At 53.2% G+C, this 14,524-nt stretch overlaps 1 protein-coding gene across 1 annotated transcript; it reads right to left on the reverse strand.

Moving 5' to 3' along the window:
- Positions 1-508: 508 nt before the first annotated feature.
- Positions 509-14,080, reverse strand: LOC121350079 (nectin-1-like). The gene is made up of 5 exons (XM_041461112.1): positions 13,879-14,080; positions 13,222-13,339; positions 11,329-11,480; positions 2,116-2,647; positions 509-880 (listed from the first exon to the last, which is right to left on the reverse strand). Exons 1-5 carry the CDS (start codon positions 14,078-14,080, stop codon positions 805-807), a joined length of 1,080 nt encoding a protein of 359 aa, XP_041317046.1. The 3' UTR covers positions 509-804.
- Between the last annotated feature and the right edge of the window lie 444 nt (positions 14,081-14,524).

The following is a 14,524-nucleotide window of genomic DNA, read 5'->3' on the forward strand; positions in this document are numbered from 1 at the left end:
ATCACTAATCAGAGCTTTGGAGAGATGTTAAGAGGTTTTATTCCCTTTATTGGGGTCTTTCCTGCTAGCAGGGTGCTCCTGGTGGCAGAGGACGGAGCTGGGACGGTTCAGCCAGAGGGATCCCGAGGGAATCTCTGCCTGCCCTGCTCTGAGAGGACACAGCAGCCTTCCTGTGGCATGTGGCTGTCATGCCAGAAGCCAGGAAGCCTGAGGGGCTGGCAGGAACAGCAGAGAGATTACAGCCCTACAATTGGATTGCCCACTGCCCTACCCCACTAATGCAATCAGAGCACGCTGGGGATGGCTCAGGCTGTGCTCTGCACCGGGCACCTCACAGGAAAGGAAAGCTTTGGAGGCTGCTGGATCAGAGATCTGACCTTGACTCATCTGTGTGGGTCTGCCTCTCCACCCTCCTCCCTTTTTGCAGCAGGATAACCGCTGTGGAACAAAACCCAGCGGGTAAGGCAGGAGGAGAATTAGTCCTGCTATTTTTAGATGTGCATGATAATACAGCTCAGAAAACTGGGGATTTCTTTTCAAACAAAAGATTTATTTATACATCAAATTAAAAAAAAAATAATAAAATATAACCCAGAAGAAGAAAAATAAGCCCCAACCCAGTGAATCTAATTTGGAGATGGTCGGTGTGAGACAGAGGGCCCTGAAGTCTGGAATCCCATTTATTCACAGAGCAGAGATAGCAGCAATCCAAACCTCCCCAGCACAACGCCGTGGCTCAAGGCAAGGAGGGAAAGATCAATACCCCAGGCTCAATCCCTCCTACCCTGTCTGCCAAGCCTGTGCTCAGGAGAGGGATGTGATATTGGAAAAGTGGCAATCAATGCCACCTACGTGGTGCAGCCACGGACTGGGGTTGTTGCTAGGAGAGAGAGAGAGAAAGAGAGAGAGAGAGAGAGAGGAGCACCCCCATGCTCTGACCAAAATAAAAAATAAAGTGTAAACACATGACAATTAAGTCTTAGTGGTATAATAAAATAAACCTCAGGGGCTGGTCCTGCCCTGCCTGGGTGTGCAGGGCAGAGCTGAAGGCAGTGAATGTGTGGAAGCAAAGTGTCCTCAGTTGGTCCCTTCCCCAGTGGATGTGCCCGGCACAGTGGTGCCCCAGTGAACTGCTCTGTGGCTGGTACCAGAGACAACAACAGCAAGAAGAACAAAAAAAGAGCCAGCCTTTCTCTGAGCCATCACGGGGGGAAAAGTGTCAGCAATAAATACTCCTTTTCTTTCGTTTAAAAGAACACTCAAACAAAGACAGAAAAATGAAAAGTCAGGCGATAATAAATTGTAGGAGGAAAATGGCAGTTTTGTTTCCCTGCTCTGCTATCAGTCCCTACACCTGGGGTTTGGTCTAGGGTGTTTTTCCCCCCTTTCTCTCATTTTCCTTTTATTGAGTCATTAAAAACTGAGTGTGGTTCTCTCCAGGCGTGCAGCAGGCAACGGGAATGTCACCCAGACCCCACCGAAAAAAAAAAGTGATTAGGGGAAAGAAAACCCAAAATCCATTCACCTGATAATGGCACCTATGTTTCCATCGCCATAAAACTCTCCTGGCCTCCGTCCTACGGACAGCCCACCTGCCCCCCTCCCAAGGTTAAAAAACAAACAAAGAAGACAACATACAAACAAATTTCCAGTGTTTCAGGGGGGTGGGAGTGGGAGGAGGAAGCCTCGGGGAGGGAAGGGCACTCTGAGACATGAAGACACAAACAGAGTGTAATATACAGGCTGGGCAACAGTCGTTAAAGCAAAGAGTAACACCTAAGCCACCGACCAATACAAACACCACAGAAGGGGACGAAAGTCGTCGAAGAGAGAAATTAAAAAGCCAAACCAAAACCGAGAGAAAATAATTACCCGACCTCCCGCCCTCCCGCACGAGCCCCGCCCCCCTCCCCAAAAAAAATGATCCGTAAGCAAAGCCGCCCTCCCTCCCCGCTGGCCCCCAGCATCCAAAAAGTCTGTGCGGGGCCGGGGCGTGCGTGGGTGTGCTCGGAGGGATGCAGGGGAGGGAGGGCATCGCTCGTGAGCGTGTTTGTGAGCGTGTGTTTGAGTGTGCGAGTGTGTGAGTGTAGCAGAGGGGCGTGGAGCTACACGTACCACTCCTTTTTGGAAATAAAAGACCCGTCGTTCTGCGACACCATGTTCTCGGCCAGGTCGAGCTGCTCGGGGTCGTACTGGAAGCCGAGTGTCCTCTCGTCGTAAGGTTCGGGGTGGGCCTCGCCCTCGTCGACGGTGAAGTAAGGCCTCTTGGCATCCTCCTCGTAGGCTTTGGGGCCGCCCAGCTTGCGCTCGCCTCCTGCATCCTCATCCTCGTCCTCGTAGGTGCTGCCGCCCAAGGGGCCCGGCTTCTTCTCGTCGTCCGAGTCGTCGGGGTACTGGAGGTTCTGGGCCATGGGGGGGTGGTGCTGTGGGATGCCAGCCTTGCTGTAGCCGTTGCCGTACACGTGCTTCTTTGTGCTGTAGTCACCCTTGAAGGTGTGACGCCGGCGCCGGAGTACCACAAAGAGCACCACGGCCACCAGCAGGACCAGCGAGACGCCTCCCACTATGCCCCCAATCACCGGTGTGGGGATGTTCGGCTGCACCATGGATTTGTGATCATCGATTGGAGACGGGGTGTAGGGAAATTCTGGGTAGGAAAAGACAGATGGAAGGGGGAACAGTGTCAAACCATGCGGAAACGCGCCCTCCCTCCACGCTCTCATTGCCAGTTTGGGGTGGGGGGGTGAGGGGGTGGGAAGATGAGGGTAAGGAACAGGGAAGGGAAAAACTGGGGAAAGGGGAAGAGGGGTGTCCTCACAGGGTCAGCTCTGCCTCAGCAAGGGGAAGGTGCCGTGCCAAGCTGGCCAAGCCTCATGCAGGAGCCCAGCAGGCTGGAAGCAGTGGTTTGCCCTCCCCAGCCCTCCTGGTGTCTCCAGGCGTGCTCAGATCCCACCAGCCCCGGGTCTTGAGTCCGGACGCGCTCCGTTTTACCAGCTGACAGAATTCCAGTTCCAGTTTCCCAGAGAGTGCTCCTGACAGGGAGCGAGACCCCCAAACCCCCCCCGAGGGTGGGCACCGAGCTGCTCAGAGGTGCCACCAGCTCTGCATGCCCCTCCTCACATCCCAGCCCGGATCAGAACCAAGGCAGCAGCACCTTGTGATCCCCCACCCACAGGTGCCCTGTGGCTGCACAGAGATGCTCAGAGCCCTGCTGGCTCCTGACCCCTTGTGCTGACCCTGCAGCATGAGGACACAGCCCTCCCACTGCTTCTTCCCCTTCCCTGGCCAGCACAGTGCCACTCCTCCTGCTAATCTTGCTCCTACCCTGACCTATTTAAAAAAAAAAAAACAAACAAAAAAAAAAAACTTGAAAAGAGGCAGAGGAACAGAGGAAAGAGATGAGAAGGCAGCTCTCTTCTCTTTCATGCAGTTCAACACCTACACTTTGGCACAGATAAAGTTTGAGCCAGGACTTCAATCAACCTTCCTGGGCAGAGTTACAGCCCCTGGCCGAGCTCAGAGCCTGTTGAACACCCGTGTGCAGCAGGCATTAACACCACATGCTTGTCTCAGCCCTTCACCTGCCTCCCAATTCAGGCAGCAGGCGCCCTCTTAATGCCCTGTGGCAGCCTTGTTTTTGCACATGAGACCTCTCCCAGTGCTTTTCCCACCTCCAAGGCCTCTCTGCCAACCCTGGAGCCTCCCAGCCTTCACTTTTCCCCCAGCAGCCAAGGAGAGGTGCAGACCCAGCAGCAAAGTCAGCATCCCTGAGCACAGCCAGGGTGGGGTGATGGGCAAAGAGGGGCTCAGAGGCAGCAGATTCCAGAGGGATGAGAGGCAGTGACTGCTGCCTACCCCCCTCCATGTCCCTGCTGGCACAGCTTAGCCCAGCCACTGAGGGAGAGGGGACAAAGGAGCTTCCCCCAAGTGAAGGCACTGCAACAGCTGCAGGTTTTGCACAAGGGCACTGAATTCAAGCAATTTCTGGCCTGAGCCATAAATGTTTTAGGGTTTTTTTGTGCCTGGAAGATGATTAATTCCTGCCTTTCCTGAAACATCAACCCGACAACAGCGTGCTGGATTCTGCAGTGCTGACTTGCCTGGAGCAGAGCCTCCTGAGGCTGAACCCACACAGAGAGCAGCCCACTGGGCAGAGTGGGCTGGGGGACAGATGGAGGGTCCCTGCTGCAGCCAGAATGAGGAGCAAGATGCTGTGCAGGCAGGAGCCAGCATTTTTTCCCCAAGACAGCCTTAGAGAGGCAGCAAGGGCATGTCTTGCAGCACGAGGAGCCGGGGCTGGGCTGTGCAAAGCCAAAGCCACATGTTGCATCAACAGAAGGCCTGTCCCAGCCAGCTGGTTAATGCAGAACCTCTCTGCAGGGACACCAGGGACAGTCACGTCCATCTCCTCGTGGTCCTGCCTGCTGAGGGCTCAGATTCAACCACACAACATCCACACTGTTCTCTCTACCCCTGCCCAAGCCACCCCCCCAGGCTGCTCCTCGCTGTCCCAGCCTCTGTGGTGCCCAGTTCCCAAAGCTGTGCACAAAGCAGGGGAGACCTGGAGGCTGAGTGGGAGCAGGGGAAACCCAGCAAGTCCCCAGGGGCTCAATATTTCATTTTCCCACAGCTCTGAAGCCTCCTCTCACCCTGCTGTTCCCTACAGCAAGGCTGACTGTGCGTGGCCCCACAGGTCCCAAAAACCACCCTGAAAAGCCCCAGATGTGGTGTGCAGATCCCCCAAACCACACAGACCCCTCTGCCTCGCAGCTCTGGAGAACAGATCTGAGAGGGGAAGGCGGTGCCTGATTTCTAAAGGAGCTTGGCCCACTTTCCTGCTAAAAGCCTTGTTAACAGTCCAGGTTGGATGCGTGCAGAGAAAACGGGGAATGTTTTCCTACCTTTCTCAGGAGACATTTATTTTTTCCCTGCCCTTTGTGCTGCTCACCCCTGATGCAGCACTTGCCACCCCTGTGCCACCCCCGTGGCACTGCCAATGCCATGGACACAAGCAGGAACACATCCATCCATCCATCCATCCATCCATCCATCCATCCATCCACCATCCATCCATCCATCCATCCATCATCCATCCATCCATCATCCATCCATCCTCCATCCATTCATCCATTCATCCATCCATCCATCATCCATCCATCATCCATCCATCCATCATCCATCCATCCATCCATCCATCCATCCACCCCTCCATCCACCATCCATCCATCCATCCATCCATCCATCCATCCATCCCTGGTGGATTTCACACATCATTCAGTCAAGGAACTATTTTCTCCCCTCATCCCATCCCCACCCTCCATTCCCATGCCAGAGAAAACAAACCCAGACTGTGGGAAGGGAGAAAGAAGGAAAAAAAGAAGGAAGACAAGGGGAAGATCAACCACCAGCAGCCCCAAATCACCCACAGAGCTTCCTCCCTCCGGCGCCGGGACAAGGGGGTCTCTGGGGGTTACTGGGTGACCCTGGGGCGGGGTCAGTGTCGGGGGAGGAAGGGGTCCGGCCACTCCAGAGCCCGGCACTGCCACTGGATGGCGGCACAGACCCACTCTGGCTCTGGAGCAGGGTGGGCACTGACCCTCAAGGGATGGGAGTGTGTTCCCGGGAAGGAAGGAAGGGCTGTGCCCTGTGACAAGGTGCCTCGGCAAGGCAGGTGGCGAGCGGGGACCAGCGTGTCACCTGTCCCTTGATCCAGATCCATTAACGACCGCCAATCCCGCAAATTGGGATCCACCCCTCTGCCCACCCCGTTTCAAACAGAGCAGCACCAAGGGGAGAGGGGGAAGTGTGGGAAAAGGATCCCCTTTTTTTGTGTCCAAGGGGGGCGTGAAATTTCTGGAACCCGGTGCGATGCCTGAGCGTGCTCGGGGGCCCCACGTGAAAAATCCATTAGGAAGAGTCTGGAGAGAATTAAAGCCCCTGTGAAAAGCAGCCTGGAGAAACAGGAGACAGCAGAGCCGAGGGAGGGGAAACAAGCCAGGCTTTAATGCCAGCATGAAAAGCCTCCCCCCGCCTGCCACCCCCCAGCCCTTATAAAAAGAGGGAGTGCTGTATGAATAGAAATTAAAGCAGCAATGCTATCTGCCCGTGCCCGGCTCTGCCAGCTGTTGCATTCAGCCCAGCTTCCTGTCCCTGTGCCAGCAGCCAGACCTCTGGGACAGCAGCTGGGAGAGCAGGGAGAGAGGCAGGAGGTCACCCCGGGCTCAGCCTGGCACCTGGCCCAGCCCACAGGTTCTCTTTGATCCCTTTGCAAGGCTCCAGGCATCTCCTGCCCTCTTCCTGCAGCAGCCCAGGGCTCAACAGTGAGGCCACAAACTTCCCCAAACCTTCCCCATCGCAAGAACGGCTTCAAAAGTACAGGTTTTAAAGAATCCCATCTTTCTCTTAATGGCTGTTTTTCAATAAAAATGAGGCGCATGCAAATCATCCCACCTGTCCATCAATCCTTTATCTGCTGCTTTTTTTGAACCTGCTGGCCAATTTTAGTGCTGTGAGAGAAGGAGCTGAAATTATCCCTATCAGAAAGCTCCTGGAGACGGCTGGAGTGGGATCCTTGGCAGAGGTGGGAGCCAAACCTCATTAGACATCAGAGAACCCAGAGGGACAGGAGGCTGCTCCCAGGAGCAGGAAGGGCCCAGATCAGAAAAAGGGTATTTTTAGATACCCAGTAATTCTTCTGTGATATGCGGATCCACTGGAAATCAGCTTTCAAAAGCTCTTCTGCTCATCTGCTGAGATATTTTAAAAGACTGCTTCCTGTGGACATGTTTTTCCTTTAAGTCCCATTACCGTCCTTTTCCCCTCAATCCTAAGGACCAAGGGAAAAGCCAGCACCAGCCCAAATTCTCCCTGTAGCCACAGGCATGGAAGAAAATGTCAGACTCCATGAGGAATTAGCTGTCGGACATGTGTCAGCCCAAGCTCTTCCAGAGGAAGACTCTGGATTTCCTTCTACCTTGGGAAACCAAACATCCACACAACGTGAACAGCAGCTCCAGGAAGGAACAGGAACCTGAATTCCAACGTATTCACGGGGCTTCCCAGTTCCCAGATGGCCTCAGCAAACACAGAAATGACCCTGTAGGGTTTGTTCAGGAGCCAGATTGCTGATGGCAAGCTTTCCCTGCTCGGAACAGCCCACGCCAAATTATCCCAGGACTTTGCTCGTGTGTTAAGTTATGTACACGAGGGAAGATAAGGAGAAACCTCAGGACAAAGCTGCAATTTGAGAAGCCCAGAGCACTGCTGACCTTCTCCCTCCCCCCTGCACCTCTGCATGTCCATCTCCAGCTTTCCAAGCTTTCCCCTCCCTCCCAGGGGTTCCTGCAGGGCGGGTGGGGATGGAAAAACCTCTGGCAGCTAATCCAGCAGTTCAGCAGCTGCCACTGGCCTTTCAGAGTGTGACGGCTTTCGGGCCAGATGCCAAACGTGTCTTAGGTTTTAATCTCTCTCTCAGGTCACCTATCCCCTGTCAGTCAAGCCCTGCTCCCGCGGGGGTGCTGGCACAGATGCCACCAGACAGGATGCACAGCCACTCTGGGAGATTAGCATCAGCCAGAGCCCCCTCGGGGCTTGCTCCTCTTTGGCCCCCCCGGCTCTCCATCCTCCCACCTAAATCTGCCTGGCTTTGGGAGCACCTGCTGCAGGAATTGGGACTTAGGACTTCCCAGAAAGGGCTTTTCCCAGCCCAGCGCAGCGTGGCAGCAGCTCCAGTGAGCCCCACGGGCTGTCTGCAGTGACCTTGTTGGGACGAGAGCGCTGCTGGTGTGTAAATAACTCCCTGCTGGAAGCCAAGCAGGCGGGGGGGGTCAGCAACCCCTGCCAGATTTTCCTTCCCCCCAGCCTGTAGCACATCCAAGGCCAGGGCTGCAAGGCTGCTGGTACAGGCTCTCCCTGCTGCCCCAGCTCTGTGAGTCTCCTTCAAAGGTCCATTTGCCATTTTTTTCCTTTTCTCCTTGTGCTTCCTCTGGCTGGAGCCAGTGCACAAGTGGGTGAATGTCTGCTGTACAGGGCCAGGGTGTGTCCATGCTCTGCTGCACCCAGAAGAGCCCATCTTCATGAATCCATGGACATTCCCAGCTGAAAACGCTTTATTCCTGCCCTGTGCATGCAGCATTGGGAAAAACATTTCCATGGCCAGAATGAAAATGGGATCACACAGGTGTGTAAGTCCATGGGCAGGACAAAAATGGGATCACACAGGTGTCAATATCCACAGCCAGGATGAAGACTGGGATCACACAGGTGTAAATATCCACAGCCAGGATACAGACTGGGATCACACAGGTGAATATCCACAGCCAGGATGCAGACTGGGATCACACAGGTGAATATCCACAGCCAGGATGCAGACTGGGATCACACAGGTGAATATCCACAGCCAGGATGCAGACTGGGATCACACAGGTGAATATCCATGGCCAGTTCTCTGTGCAGGACCACCACACACGTGCAGTCCATAAGCACAGCCTTTTATTCTGTCACCCACTGCCTGTAATAAATAGTTACATGTCACACTACATGGCTTGCCTGCGACTGACAAAGGTCCTGCAAGGCAGGAGAAGCTATTAGGGGAACAGATTGCTGGAATAAAATATTAAATTTCCACTTATCAATCTCTTTAATGCGCCATAACTCTCATGGAAGCATTCAGCCTTCTCCCTCTGAACAAATTGCCCTCCCCATCAGGGGGCTGGACCAGCCCTGCACTTTTCCTCTCTGGGGCCTGGAGGGAAGATTTTGGGTGGCAAAAGGGGGGAGAACAGGGAGACAGAAAGGGGGAAAGCTGCTGCAGGGTTTTCTCTGCATCAGCCTTCTGTGTTGTTTTTTTTTTTCCTCCCAAGGCTGGCTGCTCACTAGATTGAACTCCATTTATTGCATGCAGCTCTTGAAAGAGGTTTCGTGGTCCACTGACAATCCCTAAATTGCCTGCAAGACCCAAACAAATGTACCTGTAATAGCTGAGCGAGGAGGGCTGAGCCCTCCCCAGCACCGGCTAATCGCTCCTTAGGGAGAGCTGGATAAACATATTCAGATCCCATGAATTATTAAAGGATTTTTTTTTTTTTTAAATGTGGTGCAGGCCTGGCCTGTGGGGTTGGCTGTTAATCCCTCCTTGAAGGGCAGCTGTGGGTGTGCCCTTCATTCCCTCTCGTTTAACCTCAACCCCACAGCCCCGACCTTTGGGAACCAGCTGAGATTACAGGCAGGCAGACACCAACCCAACCCCAAAAATCCTGCCAGCCCCCGCTTCCTCTGCCAGCCCTGTGCTGGTGGAGCCTGAGAACGATGCTCTTTTCCAGTCCTCTGAAAAAACACCAGGAAAAGAGACAATTCCAAACCCCAGAGGGGGAACCCACAGCCCCTCATCTCTGGAGGAACCTGTGCAGGTGAGCTGGTGCAGCCACCTTCAGTGCCACTGTGGTGCTGAGACACATCCAAACGGGCAGGAACCACAGAGAGAGGGCTGTGCCTGGTGCCCTGAGACCCCAAAGGACATGGGCAGGCAGGACAGGCAGAATGACAGCAAGAAATGGACACAGAGGCTATGGAGGGATGGGAAGTGAGAGCCTGTTACTCTCAAAGTCTTCTTCAGTCCCTACTCCACCTCATTCTGTGTCTGAGGGCTGAGCCTGGGGGTTTTTAAGCTCTGCTCACTGTTTTGATCGTGCCCCAGCATTCTGAACGCTGTGTGGGATGGATTTCTGTTGCCAAAGGGAGTCAGCTCAGTTTGTACCCCAGGAACACTGAGGTGACAACTCCCCTGGAATGGCCAGCAGCTGATTTTGGCCGTGACCTTGCCCTGGTTTTGGGTGGTTGGGCAGGGCTGGGCACAAAGGGCTTTGTTCTTCCAGTGCCTTTTGCTGGCACAAGAAACAGCCCCCAGAGAAATGGCTGTACCAGGAACAACTCAGCAGGCAGGGATCCAGGGCAGGAGGTGTGAATGAAAGGCCCGCTACAGTGATAACGATCATAAATAAATACCGGGTAATTAGCATCTAATTAGCACATCCCACCCATTGACCTCCAAGCACTTGGCTAGAGGAAGATTAGCCTGGTTTGCCCAAGTTACAGAGAGGGGAGCTGAGGTGCTGAGGTGCCAAACACGGAGTTATTGCTAATTTTAGCTGCCCCAGACTGGGCTCTGTGCTTGCTCAGCATTTACCAGCAGAGAAAGCTGGTGGAGGGGGCTGGGGTTTCATCACCCTCAGGTCAGACAACTCCCCAAGGACTGGGGTGGCAGGAGAGGCTCTGACTGCCTTGGGCTGGACAGAGGAAGAGGTAACAGCCCTGGGAGCCTGTGCTGTGTTCCCCGTGCCTTGGAAGCCCCCAGTGCACCTCGTTCACCTCACTGCCCATCCTGTCCGGGCTGTTTGCAGCCCAGAGCTCGCTGCAGTGTGGCTGTGCCCCACCTCACTGCTCCAAGAGGCACTTCCAGCCCTCCAGAGAGCCACCGGTCACTGCCTGATAACCCAAATGGCTCCTTTTGCCCCAAATGAACGGGATAATTGTGCCTTTCCTCCTCTCAAAGCACCCACAGCCACTTTTCCCCCTTGGTGATGTCTCACAATGTCAGTCTGACTTTCAGAAATCAGGTTATTGCCATATGTTAGTTCTTCTCTTGAAGCTATTTCTTGACATGACTTTCTCTCCCTGACACTACCTAAGCTTGCCCACGTGTCTTTCCCTCCCTCCTGTGGCCACAGTGCTTTGCAGGCCGTCAGATTCCTTCTGTCTCCTGTGACATCACAGCATCACTTCCCACTGCCTGCATCCTGGGATGGTGTTCCTCCCTGGAGCCCAGACAAAGCTCCTCCAGCACCCACAGGGATCCGTGGCAGGCAGGTGAGTGAGTTCACAGAGCAGCACGGCAAGGAGCTCAAATGAAGAATCATGAGGATTGCCCAACACCAGGAACACCAAACACCATCCTGACCAAGTGACTCATCCATCTCCTGCCTTTCTGGCAGTCCACATCCTCATCCTGCCCCTTGTTCTGATCAATATCTCCCTGACATGCCTCTGCTGTTAACATGTACAACAATCTCTCTGAATCCAAAGCAGAAGACAAGGAGGGAACAACTCGAATTGGTGTAAGAAAGAAAAAAGACCACGAGAGGAAAGGAGAAAATCCAAAGCAAACCAGCGCAACACCAGTACCGAGCCAAGAACTCCACTGCCCCATTTCCCTCAGGACATTCCCACCCCCAAAAGGAGACAGTGGTGATTGAGGAGATGGAACTGCTCACACCTTTGTCTCCCTCCCCACCTTTTTTTCCACGTTGCAGAGCAGCCCAGGTGCTGTCCTACCTGTGACATTGACTTCCACCAAGCCCGAGCGTGTCCCGATGGCGTTGGTGGCCTCGCAGACGTAGGTGCCAGCCACGCTGTAGGACACGGGCCCCTTGAAGTAGATGGTGTTGTTCTGGATTTCCACGCTCCCTGGCAGGGTCCCGTTTGGCCTGTGGGGGACAGAAACCATGTTTGACCCCAGAGGTGACACCCAGAGGTGACAGCAGCGTTCTGGGTCTGTGCTTGCCCTTGGGCAGGTGTGGAAGCTGGAGGTGCTGGCTGGAAAATCCCCATTGATGTAGGCAGGAAAGGGATACAAGCTGACCCTGTTTTAGCCCAATTTCCTGCCCATTTAACTCTCCTGATCAGCCAGTGTTAATTTAAACTCGAACTCAGTGTTGATTTAGAGCCCTGCCCATGTCACAACAGTCAGGTAAGTGTGAAACTGGAATAATGCAAAACTAAACCCAGAGATACAGAAAATAAATTGACACAGGCAGATGAAAAAATTAAAAAAAAACCAACCCTCTGTGTTAGGAAAAGACACACATGGCCTGGTTATTCTTAATTACTGAAGCAAAGTAAAGTAATTACTCCTCTTAGGCAATTAAAAATTACTCAAGTAATTCCTTCCCCTCCTCCCAACCCAAATGTGCACATATTGTCAGCAATTTATAAGAAACAAAAGGGAATAACGGGGGTATAACTGAGATTGTAAAGATGTGCCTAAGTGCATGTATTCTGCATGTCTACATGTACACATATGTACAGAAAACACAGTTTTTCCAGCTTCATCAAGCCAATGATCCCCAAGCTGATGGAAAAACACCTTAACCATGGTCCTATAGAGCCCTGAACCTACAAAAACAAGAGCACAGGGTGCTCAGAAGGGTGGTGTGGGATGCTCCAGGAGGCTGCTGCCTCCTCTGACAGCTCCCCTGACTGCTGCTCATCACCATCCAAATGGGAGGAGAGGAAAAGCACTGCTGGGTTTTACACCCCAGGCTCAGAAATAGCCTCAAGTGGCATCTCTTCTGCCTTGGGTGCGTTTTTGCCTCTGAGGCTTTCCTGGAAATGTTGTGAGGAACCCAGAGAGCCTCTTGGAGTTTAAGTCAGACTGGCAGCACCAACAGATGGAGAGAGCTGGAGATGGAGAACTAGGAAAAAAGGCAAGAAAAACAATCCTCTTCAGACTTTCACTTTGAACACTGTGATCTGGGAAGTGGAATGAGAATGTGCTCCTTGCAAAGCCATGTTGAGAGCCTCTCTCCTGATGACAAATGCCAGCTGAAAAGAAGAAAGGATCCATTTGATCTTCTTCTTCTTTTAAAGCTACATGAGTGCTTACAGAGACGAAAGAGCAGCAGAGAGAACCACATCAGGTTGTAGCAATTCCCACCTGACTGCCCAGGCACCCCTCACTCACTTTTCAAGTCCCTTTCGTGTGTTCAGCCAAAAGCTGGAAACCTGAGGACAAGGAATTGTTGCTGTTTAATGTCAGTCACGTGAGGGGCTGATCCAGGGAAAGGTTGTTCACACACAGACAAATTTTATGTTATTTGTGCCTTTTCAAAGCAGGGAAATCCTGGGTTCTTTCCCAGCTCTGCTGTAGAGGCTCTTGGTGGTGCTGGGCACATTAATCACCTTGTCACTTCTCAGCTGCCTCACGTCACCAGGGCAGAATATGATCCCAGTGAGGTGAGAAAGGGAAGTTCTCCCTGGATATTGAGGCTGTACTGAGCTGGCAGCCACCTTCAGCACAGGCACAGGCTGTACCTTGGGGTGACACCGCTGACACTAATGGGACTGGGCCCTAAGTGACCAGAGGGTGAGAGAGGTGTCTGCAGAGACTCCTTGTCCCTGTTGGGAGGTGACATTTGCTGCTGGCAGCGGGGCTCTGGGGACACTTACAGCTTCCACTCGTAGGTGTGAGCTGGGGGGTTGGCATCAGATTTGCAGATCAGCTTCACATCCTTGCGGTTCAGGAACCAGTTGCCATCAAAGCCCTCAATGGTGACCTCTGGCTCATCTGCAGGGGTGGGGGAAAGGGAGGAGAGCAGGAGGGGAAAAGGAGAGAGGAAAGGGTTGTGGGAAAGGAAAAGGGAGGAAATGAGATGGGAAGAGATGAGGGGCACAGGTGGGAAAAGGAGAGATTAAAAGGAGAGGAAAGGATTGTGGGAAAGGGGAGAAAATGAAATAGGGAGGGATGAGGGGGCAGGAGTGAGAGAAGAAAAGAGATTTCAAGGAGGGAAAGGTGATGGGACAAGGAATGTGGGAAAGGAAAGGGGAGAAAATGAAATAGGAAGAGATGAGGGGGAAGGAGTGGGAGAAGGAGAGAGAACATGAGGAGGGAAAGATGATGGGACAAGGAATGTGAGGGAGTGCAAAAGAGAGAAAGAAAGGGAGCAAAAGGGACATGGCAGAGGCAGAGAAAGAAGGTAAGAAAAAGAGAAAACCCACGATTATTCCGAAGGATCCTCTCACCTTTCACTCTCAAAACCAAAACCACAGCCCCACACAAACCCCCTTTCCCCAGAGCCTATCCCCCGGCCACATTCTGCTTGGTGCCGTTGGTGGCCTTCTGCCACGTCACCTGCGTGATCTTCACGATGGGCAGCGGGTTGGTGAAGCTGCAGTGCAGCACCACGTCCGTGCCGATGAACCCCGAGACGGTGTCATTGACCAAGACACTCTGAGCTTGCAGCCCTGCAACGAAATGGCAACTCGTGAGCGTTTGGGCTCTTCCAGAAGCACTGTGGTTATTGGGCATCACGATCAGGAATTCCTCTATTTACTCCACTTGTTTAATAGAATTCACAGAATGATGGGCAGCGGGTTGGTGAAGCTGCAGTGCAGCACCACGTCCGTGCCGATGAACCCCGAGACGGTGTCATTGACCAAGACACTCTGAGCTTGCAGCCCTGCAACGAAATGGCAACTTGTGAGCGTTTTGGCTCTTCCCAGAAGCACTGTGGTTATTGGGCATGACAATCAGGAATTCACAGAATCACCAGGTTGAAAGAGACCTTCAAGATCATCGAGTCCAGCCCAGCCCCAACACCTCAACTCAACCCTGGCACCCAGTGCCACATCCAGGCTTTGTTAAACACCCCCAGGGATGGTGACTGCACCACCTCCCCGGGCAGCCATTCCAGAACTTTATCACTCTTTCTGGGAAAAACTTTTTCCTAATATTCAACCTGTATTTCCCTTG

The sequence above is a fragment of the Pyrgilauda ruficollis genome, unplaced genomic scaffold, assembly GCF_017590135.1.
Source record: "Pyrgilauda ruficollis isolate IOZ18807 unplaced genomic scaffold, ASM1759013v1 scaffold15, whole genome shotgun sequence".
Classification (NCBI taxonomy): Eukaryota; Metazoa; Chordata; class Aves; order Passeriformes; family Passeridae; genus Pyrgilauda; species Pyrgilauda ruficollis.

Excerpts from the sequence above, each read along its gene's own strand:
- LOC121350079 (XM_041461112.1), bottom strand. The coding sequence starts at position 14,080 with ATGCCCAATAACCACAGTGCTTCTGGAAGAGCCCAAACGCTCACGAGT. Across the intron at positions 13,340-13,878 it reads GTGGCAGAAGGCCACCAACG|ATGAGCCAGAGGTCACCATT; the intron begins GCACCAAGCAGA and ends CCACCCCTGCAG. Across the intron at positions 2,648-11,328 it reads GGTGGAAGTCAATGTCACAG|AATTTCCCTACACCCCGTCT; the intron begins GTAGGACAGCAC and ends TTTCCTACCCAG.